The sequence below is a fragment of the Penicillium expansum genome (genome assembly GCF_000769745.1).
Source record: "Penicillium expansum strain MD-8 chromosome Unknown contig17, whole genome shotgun sequence".
Classification (NCBI taxonomy): Eukaryota; Fungi; Ascomycota; class Eurotiomycetes; order Eurotiales; family Aspergillaceae; genus Penicillium; species Penicillium expansum.
The window spans coordinates 76224-97199 of NW_015971330.1; the positions used below are offsets into that span (position 1 = coordinate 76224).

Genomic DNA, 20976 nt, shown 5'->3' on the forward strand with positions numbered 1-20976 from the left:
ATGATGGATGATGAACTTGTATTTGTCTATATGATACTAAGAGAGACCGAGGATTATATAGATGTGAGCCGAGGAGGTGATGCATGCTCGACCAGAATATGGCTTTCAAGTACATACAAAGGGGGGGGGGGGGGGGGGNGGGGGGGAAGGAACATTGTACACAAAGAGTTGACAAAAATATCAGCACTCGAACAAGACAGACAATGGCAATAGCAGCCGAGGCTACGGCCTTAAATAGACACTGAGAAGTGGACAAAGAAGTTGAAGTTGGAGACACTAAGAACGGCGAGCGCATCAAGTGTGACAAGAATAGCAATTAAGTAGACGATTGTCGACAAAGAGAACATTATAAACCAACACGAGAGTGTAGACAAAGAAGTCGACGGAGTACCAATGTCATGATGTCTGCTATTGTTGCCTACAACGTTGTGTACCTGGTTGTTGTATTTCAAATTTTTAGCTATCATCAGGTCTTGGTCCGAGCACTAAGACCTCATGTTCAAAGATGTCTCATTGAGGGATACTTCCTTCAATCGAATTAAAAATGTGCCTATGTGCATGACCACTTTAGCATATTGTGCCCCAAGTTTATTAGAGAAGATGAAAGTACGGAGTTAGCCGAGGCTAATACTATCATGAGAACTTGCTAATTTATGTTATACTCCGTACAACATATGTTGTATGTTGTACCCCTGAGTTTAAGGTGATGTGAGACTTCTGCAGGATCATTTCTCCGAGGCTTCCCCTGTCTCCATACGCACCTAAGAGCAAAGAGGAAATGACACTGCCAATCATTGTTAATCAACTGCACATGTGCATTAGCGTACGGAGAATATTAGGTCGTCAATTCTTGGCGTAAAACTAACTATGTATTGTATATTAAAGATTGTAGATCGCTACCTAGATAGAATTATTCATATGATCGAGTTGGATTTATGCCACAAAGTCACAAAGTCCTACGGAGTATATATACTAGGCCCATCATCTTGGAAACTCTCATCCGCAGCCCACCCCACGAATTATTTTAGGATATATTGCACTTTACAAAGTCGAGGTAGTCTCTTTTCCAGATGAAGACCATTCTCCTAAGCGTTCTTCTGCCGGCATTGGCCAGCGCAGCAGAAACAAGTGGTAAATTCACGGCGCTGAGCTTCAACGTCGCAGGTCTGCCAGAACTCCTCCAATCAAATGATGTCAATGGGACAAAAACCGAGAATGCCAAACAGCTCGGCACCTACTTCTCAAAGTATGGCTACGATATCATCAATATGCAGGAGGTACCGCTCCATCAGGCCCTCCTAATATGTCAATTGATCTAACCACGATTTAGGATTTCAACTACCATGCCAACATTTACGCAACAGATAATCACCCCTACCGGACCGCTACATCCGGCGGTGCAGCCATTGGAAGTGGCCTGAACACTATCTCCACCCACGACTGGATAGATTTCACACGCGTGAAATGGAACAAATGCTCAGATGCATCCGGCTCAGACTGTTTGACCCCGAAGGGCCTCACATTCATGCGCTGGAACCCGGCTGAGGGAGTCTATGTCGACTTCTACAACGTCCACGCCGACGCCGGGTGAGTGGAAGCTATTCTCACATTGTAGTAGATCTAAGAACTGACTCCCTTTAAGCACCGAGAAAGACGACGAAACTGCCCGAAACTCCAACCTGCAGCAGGTCGCAGATTACATCGACACCTGGTCGACTGGTAACGCCGTCGTAGTCATGGGCGATACGAACAGTCGATACACGCGCGCGGATGACACGGCCATTCGCGTTTTCAAGTCTCAGAATGGCCTCGCAGACCCCTGGGTCGAGCTTGAGAAAGATGGTGTTTACCCTACAGCTGGGGCAGATGCCTTGCTATGTGACAACCCGTCTTCTGTTGAGACCTGCGAGACTGTTGATAAGGTGCTGTACCGGGGGTCTAACGTTGTGACGCTCAAGGCAGACAGCTTCGCCTATGATGGCGGGAAGTTCACAAACACTGACCCCAAGTATCTGGGAGCCGTTCTCTCCGATCACAACCCGATTCTTGTGAACTTCACTTGGTCGCTTTCGCCATCGCTGCGACAAAGTCAGTTCTCCGGTGGTCCGCATGGGACCTGGTTTAATGATCTGCCGAAGATCCCTTCGTCGCCTGCTGCTTCTGTGATTACTTTCTCTGGTGCGAAGAGGCTGGATGCTGTTGGTTTAGAGTTGAAGGATGGCACATCATTTAGCCATGGAGGAACTGGTGGCACTAAGGTCTCCCTTACCCTGGGCGCTGGAGAGCATTGGACGGAGACAAAGCTCTGTACTGGGCAGTATAATAGCCACACTCGCAACTTTTATATCAAGGCTACTACCAGTACTGGTAAAACCTTGGAGGCAGGCACCTCAACTGATAATTGCCAGACGTTTACTGCCCCCGATGGCTTTGCGGTTGTGGGTTTCATGGGACAAGCCGATGACGAGATTGACCAATTGGCTTTGGTATATGGAGCCTACTAAGGGCCACGGAAAGCGAGTACTTGAGATGTGAATCCAAACTTGTGGTGAATATGCATGTGTTCATTTGCCATTTTGGCCAACCATATCAAGTCATGATTTATGCTATGTATATCCCAAACGCCGAGGTATTTCGCAAAAATATATCCATATGCATCGCGCTGTGTAAATAAGCCAAAAAAGAAAAAGCACTTTAATCGGTCGTATCTTCTGGGAGAACATCATCCGGGTTCTCCCCAACCGCTTGTCCCACCAGGCGCACGACGCGCTTGATTGCCTTGGATGCGGGACTATCCGGGAAGTTGTCCACAAAGCTCTCGCCAAAGTCGCACGCCATGCCAACGCGGGGATCCAGAGGAACAGCACCTAGGAAAGGAATGCCCATTTTCTTTGCCAGCCGGCGACCGCCGCCAGTTGTCGCTCGGAATATTTGCGACTCGTGTGTGCAGTTAGGACAGACAAATCCAGACATGTTCTCTACCAAGCCCAATACCTTAATGCCGGCCTTGCGGCAGAAGTCGACCTCCTTGCGAACATCCAGCAATGAGACCTCCTGCGGGGTAGTCACGACCACGGCACCGTCAACGCCAGACTCCTTCAGCAAAGAATTGACGGACAAATGCTCGTCAGAGGTCCCAGGAGGCGTATCGACAATCAGATAATCCAGCTCGCCCCAGTCCACATCCTTGAGGAATTGCTTGATCAGTCCGTTCTTCTTGGGCCCGCGCCAGATCACCGCATCATCCCGGTTGGGCAGCATGAACTGCACACTCATCGCGCCCAGATTATCCGTCACCCAGACGGGACTCCAGCCGGCGTTACTAATGTGAATGGTCTCTGACTCCACGCCCATCATTTTGGGGATCGACGGCCCGCAGATATCGGTGTCCATGATGCCGACGGTGGAGTCTGGGTTGGCGGCGAATGCGTGCGCGAGGAGGGTTGAGAAGGTAGATTTGCCGACTCCTCCCTTTCCGGAGAGAACTAGGATCTTGTGTCGTATTTGGGAGAGTCGTTCGGTGATGATTGGGATGTCGGGGTCGGGGCCTTTGGGCGCGGTGGCGCAGATCTGTTGGTTTGGGCAACCGGCACAGGCATCGCCTTGGCCAGCTTGCTCGGATTCAGGGCCTGGGCAATGTTCTGAAGAGAGTTAGTGTGTGTATTGTGTCAATGATTCTGCGCATGCGTACCAGGTTCGGGTGCGACAAGGCTGGGCGTCACCTTGGACGAAACTGCTAGAGACTCCTCGACGAACTCCTCCACATAGGGCGCCATTTTAAATTGCTGCTCTGTGTGGCAATGTAAATGAGAGCAAGCGACGAAAAATCAGAAGATAAATGTTATGCAGTCGCAAGAAACAGAGAAATTCGACGTCCGGTGGCGGATTGATGCTTGATAAGCGGGGATGACTAAAACCCCGCTGCGATTGGTGGGGTAAGTCATACCTGCGGTGTCGGAGCCCTTGCAGACCAAGTGTATGAAAGTCGAAAGTAAGATATTTCAATCGAGACGAACACTATATTTATACTATGTAGCCCATACTAAATAACCATGGGTATATTGTACGATAAACGGGTAAATTAATCAGAGAATAAAGTATGCATGGAGAAGCCGACATCTATAACAATCCACTGTGGATGATACATACCTAACTATCTTTTGTGTCCATTTGCTAAGCCAACCAGATCTCCATATTTTAGTGTATTTGTAGTTGCAGTATACTGACTGGCCTCCGGTGAGACAGTCAAGATCATGGCTGAATGAGTATCGGTTGATGCCTCGAAGTGCTCGCGCAGCACCATAGTCAATGGAGAGGAACGGTATGGAATACGTGATTTTTTGCTCGATCGGGCTCGGATCACTTCTTTTAATGCGAGGAGATCAGTATTTATCTGCCTCCCTTCTTGCTTCTCTTGGGGGGTCTGTTTGAGTGCAGACCCAGTCGTACTGGAAAGGAACTCAGCGCCGGCCAGATCAACAAACACAAGCTTCCCACCAATACATCGATGTATTTGAGCGGTAGTTGCAAATACTCTAGACTCATGCTCTTCTGCTTCTTTCACACGAGCTTCAAACTCGGCCTTTTTAGTCTCTGCAGCATCGACGCGTGCTTGATCCACTTGATAATCAGGATTTGGAACGAATTTCCCCTCTTCTGTCTGGATAATCGCACGATATTGTTCCTCGATATAAACATCAGTTGCATGTTTTCCCACTGGAACAAGCTCTGATTGCCGCTCAACCACCTGGTTGCGCGCGTTGAGAAGATCCTTGGTGATGATTTCCAGTTCGATCACAGCATGCGTGCGCGAGCTTTGATCGTGCACTGTCGATGTCGCAGTCTTACGGTGTTTCAAGCCTTTTTGTAGCTCCTTGTGCAGCTCTTCAAAGCTCCAACATGCCTTCGTAGCAATTGGTCGGACTCTCACTTTTCCATTTTCCAGCATTTCTGTTTCGCCACGGATGTAGACCCGCCCATCGGATCCCTCGCGGACAAAGCACTCATTCCGCTCATTGAGGAGATCAAATGCGATATTCTTCCGCAATTCAAACACACGAAGCCCAATGCCGAATTGATGGTTGCTGTCCTCCATATTGATGTCTCCTAGCGCAGCGCTCAGTTGACGTGCAGCAGCCAAACAAAGCCCAAACTCATCGGCATGTTCAAAATCATAGCCAATCATGGTATGTGATTTGCCGCTACCTGAGTGGCCGTATGCAAAGAAATTGCAAGACTTGCCCTCCAGAACCTGTGGGATGATTGGTGCAACAACACGGTTGAATACCAAGTGGTTCTTATCATCACATTCAATGATCCCATCAAACGAGAACCCACTCTTCCAGGATTTTTCTCGGGTAGAAAGTGCTTTAGCTTGTAAAGGTGAAGTAATGGAGATGCATGACTGTGGATTATTGTGATGCTGGCCGTATTCCCGCTGTATTTCTCCCGTTTCGGCCACGCTCGGGTTGAGAGGTCGCCATCTCATCCATACTTTAAATATATTCATATTCTTTAGATGTGAGTGGTATGGTGTCTAGAGGAGAAGAAACACGAGAACACGAGCTGTCGCGTAGTTGGCTTATGTAACAACGAGGCAGCAACCCGGGCGGGGCAAGACATCAATACGATCAACATGGTACAGTATAGGCCAGGGCTTGAGTCCTCTGTTGTGATTTAAGTGAGTCTCATGTAAATGAATTTGGGATGGACGTCACAAAGCCAGAACATGCATTCAAATCTCAAAGGACTCTTGAACCTGCCACTAGTTTATACGCCTATTCAAGTAGAGGCCGGTTAATTGTGAACAGCATAAAAACCACTCAACAATAAATAGCCCCACAGGGTTAGAAGAATCCCGGGCCCTGTCAGCACTTAACCACGGGGCCAGAGTCTTGACCTAGCACCTCCACTGCAGCATGATAGATGTAGACAGACCTAAAGGCTACATCTGGGCTGCAGCTTAGATTGGATCGCCTCTTGCATATCACGTAGTAAACACACAACCCAGTGAGGTACAACATAGGCAATGTGGTATTATGAGTACCAATTATCGAGAATGCATTGACATAAACGGTGCCTGTATGAAATACAGTTTGTACAACACCAGGGGTTTCAGTTCTGACCCTGATCAACAACCAGGGATTTGGATTGGATGATGTCAAGTACTCCACTGGCCGTGGATCATCCCATTCGCCCGTGGAACCAGCGGGTATGATCACAATGCATTCTATATACTCCGTACAGGGCTCGAGCCCACAGACAAATGCGCATATCAATCTATGTACAGAATAGGCGGTAAGTGTACTCCGTACACGGTATGTGCCATTGGAGCACACAACTTGCACAGGCTGCCGCACTTGCCGCACTGCACAATACCCCGCTATTAATCGGTGTTGTATATCCATGGGCGAGAGAGTAAAGGATAGAAGAGGTGGGTGTCCAAAAGCCTATTCAAAATAGGATCAGATGAGGGTTTTTCCCAACAACCCGTAGCGAAGAAGCGGACTAGAGCCACTTAGCGTTAGTTGATCAAAGACCCCCATTTCTTTTCCCTTCCGCTCCATTCGGAGGCCCGCATGTCTTGAGAGGCCTCACGAGTCTCAACGGTTCCACTCTTGCTCGGAATTGATATAAATACCAATTGGTCTCCTCGGTAAATTCTTCTCTTTGTCTTTTTGAAAAAAAAAGAGAGAGACCTCCCATAGTCAGGACAAAACCCCTGAACACAAAGGCGGACAAATCATTAAGCAGTGCTCTGTAACGTTTCCCCCCCACTGACTAAGCATAGTTCCGCCTTTTCGACTATCACATGCTTCTGTCGTCACATTCCGTCTCAACAGTTTTCTCTCTCTCAACACCCTTGTAAAGTGGCACACCATGGATCAAGGCCTTTCAACAGGGGCCCATCAAGATATTGATGGGCTACGTGAGAGAAATACACGCGTCGATTCAACAGTCGGTCGCGAGGCTTTAGCAGCCGTTGGGGAAGTGGAGATCGAAGATAAAGATGGCAAAGAATCGAAGACCTTTGGGAGAACTCCCGATGGAAAAGGTAAGCTTGTTATTTGTTAATTATGCTTGCAATTGAATATAGGAATTAATTGGATGCATCAAACCCTCCGTGTTTTGTCGAGATCCCGCTGCTAACCGGGTTCGATGTATCTTCATAGTGTTTACAGTCCCTCAGACTCATGACATGGTCTCCCAATTGCTTTTGCCTTCCGAGCCAAAGAATTTTGGTGATCTTGTGGTGTTGATTCTATTGGCTGGTCATGTTCTGTTTCTCTGGGCACTCCCAGCGGGTGCCAAAATCCCGGTCTTTGCAGCCACCTACCTCTTCTGGCGCCTGGCTTACAATGCAGGAATCGGGTGGCTGCTTCACAATCAGTCGCACCACAAGACACTGATTCGATGGGCCGAGAAGACCAAGGTCTTTGTCAACCCAGCCACTGGGGAAAACCCCCACCCTAAATTGTATAATTGGATCAAGCGGGAACTGGAGACCAAGATCCCGCAGGATTACTCGTTCGACAATGCTCCAATTGAATACAACACCTGGCTTGTGTTTAGGCGTCTGGTGGACTTGATCCTCATGTGTGACTTCACTTCTTACTGCCTTTTCGCGATAGCTTGTGGCCACCAACCCGTCGACGAGAGTATTCTCATGACAGTTCTCCGGTGGTCCGCAGGTATCGTGTTAGTGCTGTTTAACCTCTGGGTCAAACTGGATGCGCATCGAGTGGTCAAGGACTATGCCTGGTATTGGGGTGATTTCTTCTACCTCATTGACCAAGAATTGACTTTCGATGGCGTGTTCGAAATGGCACCTCATCCCATGTACTCAGTTGGCTATGCGGGCTACTACGGAATCTCTCTGATGGCAGCCAGCTATAAGGTGTTACTCATCTCGATCATTGCCCATGCAGCACAATTCATTTTCCTCGTTCTTGTGGAGAACCCGCACATCGACAAGACTTATAATCCGCCACCACCCAGAAAGCGCCCCTCTACCTGTGCGGATTCTTCTTCCAACTTGCCCACCGATCTAGACACTCCGACAGCGCCAACTCCGTCTGAAGACCAGGCTCCCAACGCGACATCTTCGTATTCGGCCAAGCCGCCGCAGCCAGTCCACAACCTCCTGGGATTGCACAATCTGGATTTGTATAGAACCACGGATTCATCAATCATGCTGGTTCAGCTTCTTGTATTCTCCATTACAGCTTTGACACCATCTACACCAGGGTATCAGTTGCTGTTCGTGGTGCTCGCTGCCGCTTCCAGAATCTGGTATTCCGTAGGCATTGGGTATATCCTTCGGAACCAGTCTAACACCAAGTCTTGGACAAGACACTTTGTTAAGTATGGCGACACGCCGCAGGAAGCGTGGAACCAATGGAAGGGCACTTATCATCTCAGTATGATCTTGTGTTACTCTAGCTTTATTGCTGCCGTGTGGAAGATGTACACATTCCCGGCCGATTGGGGCTATGGTCTGGTTCTGTTCCGACATGTGCTCGGAGCCGGCCTGATCAGTCTGCAAATCTGGACTTCGGTCAGCATCTACGAGTCACTCGGTGAATTTGGCTGGTTCTACGGAGACTTTTTCTTCGATGACTCTCCAAAGCTCACTTACAATGGCATTTACCGCTTCCTCAACAACCCAGAGCGTGTTCTAGGTCTCGCAGGCGTGTGGGGTGCTGTTCTGATCACCAGTAGTGGAGCTGTCACTTTCCTCGCCTTGCTGAGCCACATCCTGAGTCTGGCTTTCATTCAATTCGTCGAACGTCCTCATATGCAGAAGCTGTACGGTCGTAGCCTTCGCCAGGATGCGGGTCTCGTCAAGAGTCTGAAGCGGTCACTGCCACCCTCTCTCAAGCAATTGCACGGAAGTGTTGACAAGATGTTCGATGACTCCTTCGAGTTCATTGAGGAGATGCTTGACAACGCCCGACCCAAACTTGCCGCGGGTGTCAACACTTTTGTTAAAGACACCACTGCGCTCTTCCAAAAGTACCCTGCTCGCGTCACCATCTCCCGAATTGATGCAGACCTGGCTGGATTCGACGTCCGCGATTATTCTCTGTCGGTGGAAGGTACCCATGCTCTGTCCTTCGAGGAGAGCGAAAAGAACAAGGGTCGTGAAGGTGCAAACGCGCGCATGCCCCTGGACCGCCGCGGTGATCTGAAGGACTTGACATTTGAATACGGCTCCCCGATCAAGGTTAAATGGACTGCCCCGCTCCACCACAGCAAGAAGGATTGGATTGGTCTTTACCGGGTCACAGACAACACCTCGCGAGAGGTCACTCGTGTATCATCGCAAGGCCGCTGGGTTGCAACCAACGAAGGTGCATACGACAACTCGACCTGTGAAAAGGGTATCCTCACTAGTGATGTTGTTATCCCGTCATCCGAGCATCACGGCCAGGAGCCCTGCGAGTTCGCATCTGGCGAGATCCTTCTTTCTGGTGACAAACTCTTCTGGACCCAGGGTGTCTTCGAACTCCGCTACCACCACAACGGCATGCACAATGTCATGGCTATCTCGAGACCCTTTGAGATTCTCATTCGCCGGTCGGATGAGGATGAAACTATTGCCGATGGCGATTCCCTCGTGGAATCGGCTGTTGAGAATGCCTTGTTGCCGGTCGTTCGTAACTGTTTCGATCGTGATCCTGAAATTGCCCCGGAGACTGTTGATGAGCAGTTCGGTAGCCTTGTGGAACGTGATGGCAAGTTTGCCAAGCGTGTTGTCTTTGCGGTTCATCAGATGTAAGTTTCCTTTCTTGATTATCGTTCCGATTATGTATCATATTCTGACCCCTTTGTCGCGCAGGTTTGGTATCGAGTTAGCCCCTGAGGTTGTCAAATCGGATGGCAACGTGCGGAATCTGGCTTGGAGAATCTGCAATGCCAAGAAAGTTCTCGTAAGTATCAAGATACAGACTGGAATTTGGCTGTTGGACCAAAGCTAACTTGTCAATGATGCAGGCTCCCTACAGCATGTCAAGATCCAATGGAACGACAACGCCACTTGAGGAGAGCAAAGAATGATTCCTCATGGCAGATTCACAATACGTCCAACCCAGCCATACCTCCACGATGGCAGGGGATGACTGGGGTTGAACGAGACGTGTCAATCTCAAGTGGATTTGGCGCTCGACAATTAATGCTTTATGGCAAAAAAGAAAATCAAAATCACAAAAAAAAGAAAGATGTCACAATTAAGAAAAATCTTGTTCTGAAGAAAAGAGGAGTTGTCCTGTTTTGCTTTCCTTGCCTTGCATGTAAAGGATCATGCGAGGTTAAAGGTAATGATTCCCATGATGGTTTTGTCTAGATTTCAGGGGTTGGTGGGTGGCAGTGGTGATTTTCATGTGTCTTGCCTTTTGGGGACGTTTTGGTTATAGGCCAATTACTTTTTCTTCTCTACTTCGTCGTACATAGCTTTAAGAGAAATCTATTGCTTTGCTTGTGATAATTGACTTCATTTTATAGGACTCTTGCGAGAATGAGATATAGAACTAATGGTAATACCGTGGATATAAAAAGTAAAAAGTGGCTATCTTCATCAGGGCTTGTAGTTCTAATGGACTACAGAGCGCAGAGTACCTATAACCTAAGGGCTTCCAAAGAAAGTGACTTCGACTACTCCGTATCTGCTTCCACCTTTCTATCAGGTTTACCTCGCATCGGAAAAGATATCCGAACGTTAGCATGCAGCTTCACCAGTCGCATTCGGACTTGATTACTCTGCTACGTGCGACAGACAAGTTTACTGCGATGCAAATGTGTTTTTCATGTATTTGTATTAAATTATATAAAATGGTACTCTAAAGTGCAGGCCTAGGTAAAGCTTTGAATGCTGTCAGCGAAAGTCCGAAAGACCCGAAGGAGCAAAACAGGCACGAATAGCTTCACGATTGCAAGCAAAAGTGGAAGCGTATATAGTATTCAGTCAAGCCGTTTAACTCATCCCATCCCCTGTTGGCCCCTCGCACCGAACTGTCACCCAAGACGGATAAGCAGCCCAGCATTAGGAAACCAACACAAGCCAAGTATAGCAGTACCATGCCGCGGACAAGACAGCAATGCAAAGAACGTAATCAGACGACGACGAGCCCAAAGCCTCCAGGCTCCACAACCTTCCTCCCATTCACACCCGAAGGCACAAAAGGTCCAGTATAAGGGAGATGGAAAACAGTGGATCGACGCCTGTATTCCTCACAATGCTGTACGGCTTGGGTGCAACCTGAGGGGCGGTCCTCAAAGAGGTCGTTGAATGGATAGACTGGTTGTCATCATAATAACTGGGGGAGACGTGCAATGGAAGAAAGACAATTGATGTACCTTTTGGGTAGATAGAGAGGTAGAGTACCAATGATGTGAAAATTACAGCTAGATCTTTTGACTTGTCAGCACTCTTGTCACTGACAGGATGGTTGAAAGACAATGATAATGACTCAAGAAGGATCAGGAGTTTTTGGTAAGGTATTTTGTTATCTTCAAAAATTTTGCAGAAGCAGAACTGAAAATGTTTTCTCATCATAATGAGTGCAGGTGGGAAAGGCAAGGGGGAAAAGTGGTGTCTTACCTTATTAGTTCAAATTTTCATGGAGCTTCCCAATGTACTCCAAAAAAGTGAAGAGGGGATTTATTCCTGTCTTTAAGCAATTGTTAGTCCCTGATGAATAGCAGTGAAATATTGCAAGACAATGGTGAAGTTGTTGTCATTATCAGATGGTGATGCATGTTTGTTCATGGCCCATTTTTTGTCGCCAAACAGGAGTTGGAACTCTCTCGATCATGTAGACAGGGTTGGAGGGGTTGAAGGGTACTCACGTTTAGCATCTTAGTGATAGATATGGTGATGAAATATCAACTATCATCAAGAGTCAACTCCATCGACATTAGATGGAGTTTTCTCTGTGATTGCAGAGTGTGTGTGAAGAAGAGAAAGCAAAGGAAGAGCAAAAAATTGAAGAAAAGTCGCCAAAAACCCAAACGGCGCTAGTCGGTGGGGCCTACAAACAGTGCAAACTCCCAAGATTTCCGTTTTTGGGACTTGCAACCATTGCGATCTCTCGACAGCTTCAGTATTGCCCCAAATTACCTAAAATGGCTGACAGAAGACGTATCAATGGGCCACCTGGTGGCACAAGACCTCCAGTCTTTGCATCCCTCCAAGAATCCTCGACAGGCGTTGCAAACCGCGCCCTGCGCCAGCGCCAACCCGCTGAATTACGGAAAATCTGTATGAATTGCCGACAAGTTTCTTGTTGATCGCAGCTAACTCTCAATGCTCTAGTTCTCAAAACTGGATTGATCCCAACTGCCTCAGGCTCTTCATACCTTGAATTTGAACCATCCGCTTCCCTCGCTGCCGCCCGCTCCAACCCCAAATCTCTGATCCCGCCCTCCTCAGCACTCAAGCTGGCTTGCACTGTCCACGGACCAAAGCCACTCCCCCGCTCTGCTGCGTTTTCGCCAAACCTCGTTCTCACCACTCATGTTAAGTACGCGCCATTCGCCGCCCGCAAACGGAAAGGACATATCCGTGATGCCAGTGAGCGTGACCTTGGTGTACATCTAGAGACCGCCCTCCGTGGCGCAATCATTGCAGAGCGCTGGCCCAAGAGTGGTCTCGATATCACTGTTACAATCATTGAAGCAGAGGATGACCGCTGGTGGGGTGATGCCCCGGACTCGCATGATGCGTCGTGGGGAATGATGAACGTTCTCGCCGGCTGTATCACAGCGGCTTCTGCTGCCATTGCCGATGCCCACATTGACTGTCTTGACCTTGTGTCTGGTGGCGTGGCTGCTCTGGTTTCGGACGATCCAAATCAATCCGCATCATCTGCCCCACGACTCATGCTTGACATTGATCCAGCGGAACATCGATCAATTCTGTCGGCTTGTGTGGTGGCATATATGCCTGCGCGCGATGAGATTACTGAGCTCTGGCTCAAGGGTGATAGCTCAAGGGCAGCTCTTGAAAAGGACGATGGGCGTACGGGTCATGAAGCTTTGATTGACGGAGCTGTCGATGCGGCTCGTGGCGCTAACACCGTCTTGGCCGAGGCTGTGAGGGAATCTATCGCTAGGTCTTTTGCTTAAGTCTTAAGATAGTCACACCACATAACGAATGAATGAAGTTTACAGGCTCTATCATTGATGTAGCAATAAGCTAGTTTTTTTGGGGGTGTTTCTATCTAACGATCGACTTGAAGCTGTGTCACAGGACTAGACGTACCCTAAAAAGCGAGAAGATGTAGTGTTTGGCCATGGGTGTGGCCGCCATCACCAGACTTCGATACAGTTCATGTTGTCTACCGTGACCACAACCCCCTTCATATAACCCACCTCTACTTCCCATTATGATTTGTTGACTCATCTATTGTCTTACTAGAGACGAAACCCTTGTCTAACATAGTCCCCTAGGCTACCGGGCTATGCGAAAGGTGGAGTGAGTGGCTTTTGGTGACCAGACCCCTTTACTACAACATACGTATAATGCCAAGCGAATGAAACAATTCGTGGTTTTAATCTCTCCAGCAATGTGTTACACCGATACGTATACGGAGCACCTCTACGGAGTAGGTGTATCTCGACTACGAAGTAGAGGAACATACAAAAGGGGGGTACAGACATAGCAACAAAGAACCGATGGTATATGTTGGACACTTGAGTCTGATTATTAACTCTAGTAAGATGCTTGGCCCTCGTCCTTGGAAGTTGGCTGTGAATTGCTCATAACGCCAACAAGTGGAGAACTCCAACTGGGTACGCATGGACTGCTTTCCATATCACAAGGCAGTCTATTCCGTACCTATTGTCTGTTAAACTATACAACATAGAAGGAGTGACTTTTATATTCATCCGGACACACGATACGCCACTGCCACAGCACCGAGTTGGGCAAGACATCATTCTTACAGCAGTCTCATTGCCTGATCATCTGTCTATTTTTCTCCTTTTATGTGTACTCCATACCAATTACAATAAATAATATAAGTCAAATTAAATCAGACAACACTCAGCACATTTTTAGTTTTTTTTTTTTTTTTTTAAAAAAAAAGGGGTAGATAAAGTTGAACGTTTAACGGTTAAATGTCCGGCTTCCCCCTAAATCAAGTTATGCCGATCTAGTACAAGACCCATCGGAATCGAGAATATAGGGAATCGATCGATCGTGGGATATCGGATCTAAGGAGTTCGCGATATACCACATATGGGTACATCGTACTCCGTACAATATGTCGCATAAAGTACCGAGTACTCCGTACGGAGTACAACAATAGACCTTGAAGGAGTCGAGAACTCCACAGGGGTTTCCAAGGTTGAACGTGAGAGATCGACTTGTATACTAGTGTGCAATTTCCCCCTGAGAGTAGTGAACAGAGTACGGAATACTACGTACCTCCGTAGTATACCGTAGTACGTACAACATATACGGGACTACACTTCTGCGGAAATGAATCCGAGATCCGCTCTCAACTACCTTTGCTTTTTCTTTGTCTCTGAGTCTAAGGCAGCTCCATACCCGTCGGATTGCTCCGTCCGACTTTATTTCCTTCAACCAAAGCCCGGCCCAAAATGGTGTTCGGTTCGTGTGTTCCCGCTAACTAGACGGCTCACGGTCTGGCGATCACCTCGTCGCACCAATGACCGGCTCGCGCGGAAATTGGAACTCCATCGGATGCCACAATTCAAGCCCCGAATCCACTATCGCTCTCTCTTGTTCGACGTAATTAGACATTGGAACCGTTCAATGAATCGCTGATTGGTGCACGATCGCTGGTGGATATCAATGGGAAATCACCAGAACGAATTCTCGCCCATCGCCCAAATATGGATTCCTGTCAGAAAAACTTCACGTGTGGATCACAGCCACGGATGGGGCAGCTCTTAAGCTCCGAGCCTATGATGCAGCCTGAACGTTTCCTGAGAACAAGGAAATTTCCACTCGCTGCAGAAATGACCCATTCAGATGCAGTCTGGATCTCACAAGATATGAGTGTTGGGTAAAAGAAATCCCCCAAAATGGTCTCGAAAAGGAGAGAAAGACTCGAGCTGCAATTGCCGAAGCAGTGCCGAAGTAAATTATGAAACAAAGAAAAAAAGACAGTGTGCATCGGATATTCTTAAACTTTTAGCGTTAGAATCGTCGCGCCTCATCTTAGGATCATGGAGAAGACCGGGTCACTTCCCCTGACCTAGGCACAAGACCGGTGATAGATCTGCGCTCTGCTTTCATAGGATACTAGAGCCCTATTCTACTTTTTGGGCCTTTGACTTGACATTATTCTTCTTTCTCCCGTTTTTTCCCACTATGATATGACACCTGAACCGTGTGACAAGCTTCAATTCTTCGAGCTTGGATGCTATGACATCAACTTGTTCAATTCTTTATGACCGCTGGTCTCGTCGCTCCTTTAATAACTAGCTTGACACTATTCTATTATATTTCCCCCCCTGTCTACACTACCGTTGCCCTTCCTTTTTCAATTGCGCGCCGGTTTTGCGCTTGATATCTACTTCATATCTTCAAAATGGTTGGATTGAAGAAACTATTACTGGTGGAGAAGGCTCTTTCTCGTCCAGCAACCAGCCTTGGGCTCGAGGGTTGTGGTATAGATCAACCATACTTTCACACGGCGGTTGACTCGCCTACACAAAGTCACTTCGAGGGTGGTTTCCCGTCCGGAGATTCGCAGTCACTAGATGTGGCTCATCATTTTGATCAGATCGAGAAGCAATTCGAAGATCTACATGATCGACTGGAACGGTCGACCTCTTCTCAATCCCAAGTACGGCCTCTCAGCTCTCATTTCGTACCCCAAAAACCCAAAAATGGCCGACATATCGACTTGATGGATGCTCTGTTCTCTACCGAGAATAATCAAACAACTACCCCGGTACCACTTTCTCCTCCTGCCAGCCTATACAACGAAGATGTTGCGGAAAGAAACATGACCCGGTTTCTACGGATCCAATGCCGCAATGGACTTGCTAAGTCGGGTATACTCTCAGCGCTTTACCAAGAGGATGTGGCCGACAGAAATATTGCGAAATATAGCAGCCCTGGTCGCTCTTTGTCTCACTTAAGTTCTCGGTCATCACCAGCTGCGCCTGGTAGGGTACAGATTCCAGAAAGCCAACGGCGCAATGCCAGGAAGCGGGATCCAGGGAAGCCTAGCTGGGCGTCAGCAGAAAATCTACGGAAAAAGCTCTCCCATGATGGCTCGGGTACTTCATCTACACGACCACAGTCCCAACTTGGCAATTGCCTCAAATCCCAGAGATCTGCGCCAAGCCTGTCTGCGGACGAAGACTTTGTCCCACAAGAAGATGCTCCCCCAACTCCTGTCCAGCGTTTGGGTATTCCCGCTGCCTACAAACAAGGAAAAAGGTGGAGCAACACTCCGCTGCCTGACAGCCCTACAATTCCTATCCCCATGGGTGATAGTAAAAGCGCCGTCGAGGCTCCTTCGGTGCCACGACCACCTGCTACAATAGCTCGCAGCACACAAATATCGCTCCCTCCGCCAAAGTTAACAGAGCCGAATTCTAAAAAGAATGCGCGAGGTCTCTCGATCAATACGCAATTAGCTGCCAAAGGACGCCCTAAAATTGCGCACCGTGCTATCCAGCCGCCAACACCCTCAACCAGCGAATTGAAACAGGGTCCCAGCATCGCAGAAGTGATGAACAGTCCTCTGCCAGTTTCCACCCCCATCAGTCCCCTTAAATCATCGCGCTTTAAACCCTCCGACATGATGGAATTTTTCACCAAGGCTTATAAGTCTATCCAAGGCTCCCATCCAACGTACGAGACGCTGCAGGACGCCATAGTCCGCGAGGTCAATTCCCACGAGGCATTCCGCCGAGTCCCCGTCCCCGCCCCAGGGCCTCCATTCACGCCCGCGTCAGACAAAAACGAGTTCAGCAACGACTTCCGACTAGCAACCACACTTCACCGAAGCTCCTCAGGGAAGAACCGGCTCATGAACAAGAGCTCATCCAAGCACAAGAGCACCCTCGAATCCCGCCGTAGCATCTCAACCAGCGTTGGCTACGACCGCCTCCTACGAAAAGTCTCGGGCTCCCCCGCTCGCCGTCGACACACCGACGCCCCAGCCCCAACCCCAGGCTTCCTGGCCGAATTCCAACCCCACGAAGAGCCTGTCATCACCCGCCCCGGATCCAGAGAGCCAATCACATACCTCGACGTGCTGCATGCGAGCAGCGAACAGCAACCTATCTCAACTAGCGGCTGCGCAAGCCCCTCTGTATCTCGCAAGCGAGGACGCTCACAATCCATCGGTAACCTCACTGCTATGGCTTGTTCGGGCTCTGATGTGCCTTTTGTCCCCGGCACAGTCTACTGCATGCAAGCTCACTCAGCTCCTTCGAGTAATTCCTCGCATGAAGATAGTGACGATGATATCATCCACCTTCCTAACCCGAGTCCCCCACCGCGTGTGCAGATCGAAGGCGTCGACGAGAATAACATCCGCTATGTCATTGATGCTGCTTCGCCAGATGAGGCGCAGAAACTCATGTACTGGCCTCAGCAGATTCGCCGCGGTGGTGCCTCCAATCCTTACGGGAATAGTCTGTCGCCGTTGTCTCGTGCTCGCATGCAGCTTCGAGGTTCGCGCTCGGTTGAGACTTACTAGGATGGAATCGACGTTCTTTTGGAACGATTCACCAACTCGGGCGGGGATGTTTCCATTTTGCCGCATGATAACGATGCTCTCATGACTTTCTTCCTGCCTCTCTCTCGTCTTCTTGCCTTCGTTCCAAAAAAAAGCTGTTCAATCCTTTGCAGTCTTTTTCTCTTGGCCCTGTCGAATCAATCTTCGATATGACGCCGGTCAATCCTTCTCTCTGTCAACCTCATACACCTTGTATCCATATATTCCGTCTAAATTAACCCAAGTCTATCTCTCAATCTTTCTCTTTTTCTCTTGCCTTATCTCGGACTCTGCCAACCTCCAGTTATTTGCTTCTTTTGTCTTATATTGCGGTTGCATAATTTGGCCGGAGTTCCTGTCGTGTCAATACTCTTGTCATCATTACTACCACTGTATAATAAAGCTCCATAGAGTTTGCTAAATATATCAGTATCATATTACTCGCTCTGCAGATAATTGGCTCTTCCCTCATGAAAGGAGTATTATGTGCCAAATGATCCTATATACATGTAGCTCTAGATGTCTTCTATCAATCCTATGATCATATTTGTACTGAATTCACTTTTGTTTCAGCTTTCAGATTCTCGTTGGGCTAGAGGCTCAGCCAGGGTTTTGGGCACGGAATTTCGGGATTTCGGATGCCCCAGGGCTGATATCTTGTGCTATTTATATCCTGTTTATTGTTAGCCCGATACTAGTTTACGGGGCTGCGGATATCAAAGGAGCCACCCGGATTGAAAAAAAAAGGGAATCTTAGAAAAGCAATAATGACATATCTCATTTTCATAATATCATTGCCACTACCTGCCATTTCCCCTTAAACTCCACATTGACAACTCAACATATCGAAGGGACGCCTTGGAACCCACAGAAGAAAATGCCGTATAGTCTGATGCTTCAGCCTTGTTTCACTGTGCACCGGAGAGTGATGCCTTCAGTACTCGGTGGTAACGACCACTGGTGCTTCGGACTTCATGGTAGTTTTGGCGGCAGCAGATGAAAGACCTGATATGGATGCAGCATAATAGCTTAATAAGAGCCTATATTGAGTTAGTTAGTGTTTTGTCATAAATCATAAGGGAAAAAAACCATGGGATTAGAAACTTACGGCCAAACATGCACCATTTCTCAGCCAGACGCTGGCACTTGGGGTTGCAGCAGGGGGTGACACCTTGCTCAAGACCCTCGGGCTGCTCGAAAGGAATGCACAGAGACTTCGCACCCATGCTGGGAGCCTTAGCATCCTCAGCCTCGCCGGAGTCTTCCTCAGCCTTGCGGGCACTCATGTCCTTGATCTGATCCTCGCACTCCTCGGTCAAGCAGTGGGGAATGACGCAAATGTTCTTGTTGTTCAGAGCGGGAACAAAGTCATCCCAGTTGGTGATCTTGATGCGGTGGGCCTTGAACTGCTCGTCGGCGCGGGTGTACAGATCAGACTGGATGGTCTCAAGGAGAGCAGGAACGCCAGTAGCGAGCTCGGCGATCGGAATGCTACCCTTGCCATCCTTGCCGGGGATATCACGGCGGGCGGTGGTAACAAATTGACCGGCGGACTCACCGGGACCGAACTCAATGCGCAGAGGCACACCACGGAGCTCGTACTGGTTGAACTTCCAGCCGGGGGAGTAGCTGCTCTTATCACTGTCGGCACGGACGCCGGCAGCAACGAGGACGGCGACGAGACCGTCGACCTCGGCGTTGAGCTTCTCACGCTCCTCTTCGGTGGTCTTGGCAGTGAGACCGACGGGAACAATGATAACCTGGACCTCAGCCACACGAGGAGGCAGGACCAGACCCTTGTTGTCACTGTGGATCATGACCATGACACCCAGGGAGCGGGTGGACAGACCCCAGGAGTTCTGCCAGACGTGCAAGGGGGGCTTCTTCTCATCGACCGTAGCGGTGGGGTCCTCAACGGTGATGCCGAACATCTTACTAAAGTTCTGGCCCAGTCCGTGGGAGGTACCACCCTGGATACCACGGCCAGTGGCGGGGATGTAGCCTTCGACAGTGGTGGTGTAGTTACCGCCGGCGAACTTCTCCTTCTCGGTCTTTTGGCCCTTAACAACAGGCACGGCAAGGAGTTCCTGGTAAATCTTGGCATAGTAGTCGAGGATGCTCAGAACTTCCTCGCGGGCAGCACCTTCAGTCAGGTGAGCGGTGTGACCTCTGCACATTATTAGTATGTTATTTTCAATAGAAAAGAGGGTCGAAGACATACTCTTGCCAAAGGAACTCTCGAGAGCGGAGCAGTGGCTGAGGGTGCTTGAACTCCCATCTCACTGTTGATGTTAGTAACATTTCGAGGGTATGGAGAAAGAACGGGGGCCGCACCGACTGAGTTCCACTGGTTGAGACGAAGAGGGAGATCGCGGTGACTGCGAATCCACTTGGCGTAGTAGGGGTACATGACAGTCTCAGAAGTAGGGCGAATGGCAATCTTCTTCTCGAGGGGAGTCGAACCACTAGAAGTATACGTTAGTGCGGTTCAACTGGAGTATAAGAAGGTATTATAGGGTTGGGGGACGACTTACGCATGCGTAACCCAGGCGACTTCAGCGGCAAAGCCCTCAATGTGGTCCTTCTCCCGCTGGAGGACATCCTCAGACACGAACAGAGGGAAAGAGCAGTTCTTGACACCCATTCCCTTGATGGCTTTGTTGAAGTATTCCTGGATCTCCTCCCAGATGAAGAACAACGCAGGCTTGAGAATGAAGCAACCGGAGACATCATAGTAGTCCAGCAAATCACCCTTGGTGAGAACTTGCTGGTACCAGCCGGAGAAGTCCTCCTCCTTCAAGACATCAATACCAATCAAAGCGGCACCATCGACCTTCTTCTTAGAAGCTTTCTTGGCCTCTTGCTTGCCAATGCCCTTCTCTCCCTTGTTCGAGGCCTTCTTATCAGCCTTATCGGCCTTCAATTTTGCGAGCTTCGCGGCCTTTTTGGCGGCGTTCTTTGACTCACCCGCCTCGCCATCGGCGGGGGTTTGAGTGCGGTCAGGCAGGGTCTGGGGGGCGGCGCCCTCGAAGGCGGGGGTGTCGCTGGGGTTCTGGCTAGCCATATTGAAGAAGCAAGCGTCTGACTAGACAATGAAAGGGAGACCCGAGTCGAAAAAAGGATTGGAAGCAAGCGAAATCGGGGTATGACTCCCCTCCGTAAAGTGGGATGCGATATCGAAAATTACTAGCACACCGCCCCGGCAGAACTTTTAGTGCCCACAGCACCCCCCCGAAGCCAGACAGCTCTGCCATCGCACTCGAATAGC

General features: G+C 49.0%; 7 protein-coding genes across 7 annotated transcripts; 4 read left to right on the forward strand and 3 right to left on the reverse strand.

Moving 5' to 3' along the window:
* Positions 1 to 1070: 1070 nt before the first annotated feature.
* On the forward strand, positions 1071 to 2504 carry PEX2_006340 (endonuclease/exonuclease/phosphatase family protein; the record flags this gene model as incomplete). The annotated part of the gene is made up of 3 exons (XM_016737911.1): positions 1071 to 1277; positions 1331 to 1587; positions 1643 to 2504. The coding sequence occupies 3 exons, from the start codon at positions 1071 to 1073 to the stop codon at positions 2502 to 2504; spliced, it is 1326 nt and encodes a 441-aa protein (XP_016597885.1).
* Positions 2505 to 2694: 190 nt separating this feature from the next.
* Positions 2695 to 3776, reverse strand: nbp35 (Fe-S cluster-binding ATPase; the record flags this gene model as incomplete). The annotated part of the gene is made up of 2 exons (XM_016737912.1): positions 2695 to 3641; positions 3692 to 3776. The coding sequence occupies 2 exons, from the start codon at positions 3774 to 3776 to the stop codon at positions 2695 to 2697; spliced, it is 1032 nt and encodes a 343-aa protein (XP_016597886.1).
* A 377-nt stretch (positions 3777 to 4153) lies between these two features.
* Positions 4154 to 5509, reverse strand: PEX2_006360 (kinesin family protein; the record flags this gene model as incomplete). The annotated part of the gene is made up of 1 exon (XM_016737913.1): positions 4154 to 5509. One exon carries the CDS (start codon positions 5507 to 5509, stop codon positions 4154 to 4156), a length of 1356 nt encoding a protein of 451 aa, XP_016597887.1.
* Positions 5510 to 6879: 1370 nt separating this feature from the next.
* On the forward strand, positions 6880 to 10059 carry PEX2_006370 (phosphatidylethanolamine N-methyltransferase; the record flags this gene model as incomplete). Its single annotated transcript, XM_016737914.1, has 4 exons — positions 6880 to 7054; positions 7182 to 9777; positions 9842 to 9932; positions 9997 to 10059. 4 exons carry the CDS (start codon positions 6880 to 6882, stop codon positions 10057 to 10059), a joined length of 2925 nt encoding a protein of 974 aa, XP_016597888.1.
* A 2064-nt stretch (positions 10060 to 12123) lies between these two features.
* Positions 12124 to 13125, forward strand: PEX2_006380 (3' exoribonuclease family protein; the record flags this gene model as incomplete). The annotated part of the gene is made up of 2 exons (XM_016737915.1): positions 12124 to 12259; positions 12314 to 13125. The coding sequence occupies 2 exons, from the start codon at positions 12124 to 12126 to the stop codon at positions 13123 to 13125; spliced, it is 948 nt and encodes a 315-aa protein (XP_016597889.1).
* Positions 13126 to 15560: 2435 nt separating this feature from the next.
* Positions 15561 to 17690, forward strand: PEX2_006390 (uncharacterized protein; the record flags this gene model as incomplete). Its single annotated transcript, XM_016737916.1, has 1 exon — positions 15561 to 17690. One exon carries the CDS (start codon positions 15561 to 15563, stop codon positions 17688 to 17690), a length of 2130 nt encoding a protein of 709 aa, XP_016597890.1.
* A 1047-nt stretch (positions 17691 to 18737) lies between these two features.
* PEX2_006400 (proline--tRNA ligase) lies at positions 18738 to 20772 on the reverse strand (the record flags this gene model as incomplete). The annotated part of the gene is made up of 5 exons (XM_016737917.1): positions 18738 to 18748; positions 18817 to 19877; positions 19930 to 19990; positions 20043 to 20173; positions 20243 to 20772. The coding sequence occupies 5 exons, from the start codon at positions 20770 to 20772 to the stop codon at positions 18738 to 18740; spliced, it is 1794 nt and encodes a 597-aa protein (XP_016597891.1).
* Between the last annotated feature and the right edge of the window lie 204 nt (positions 20773 to 20976).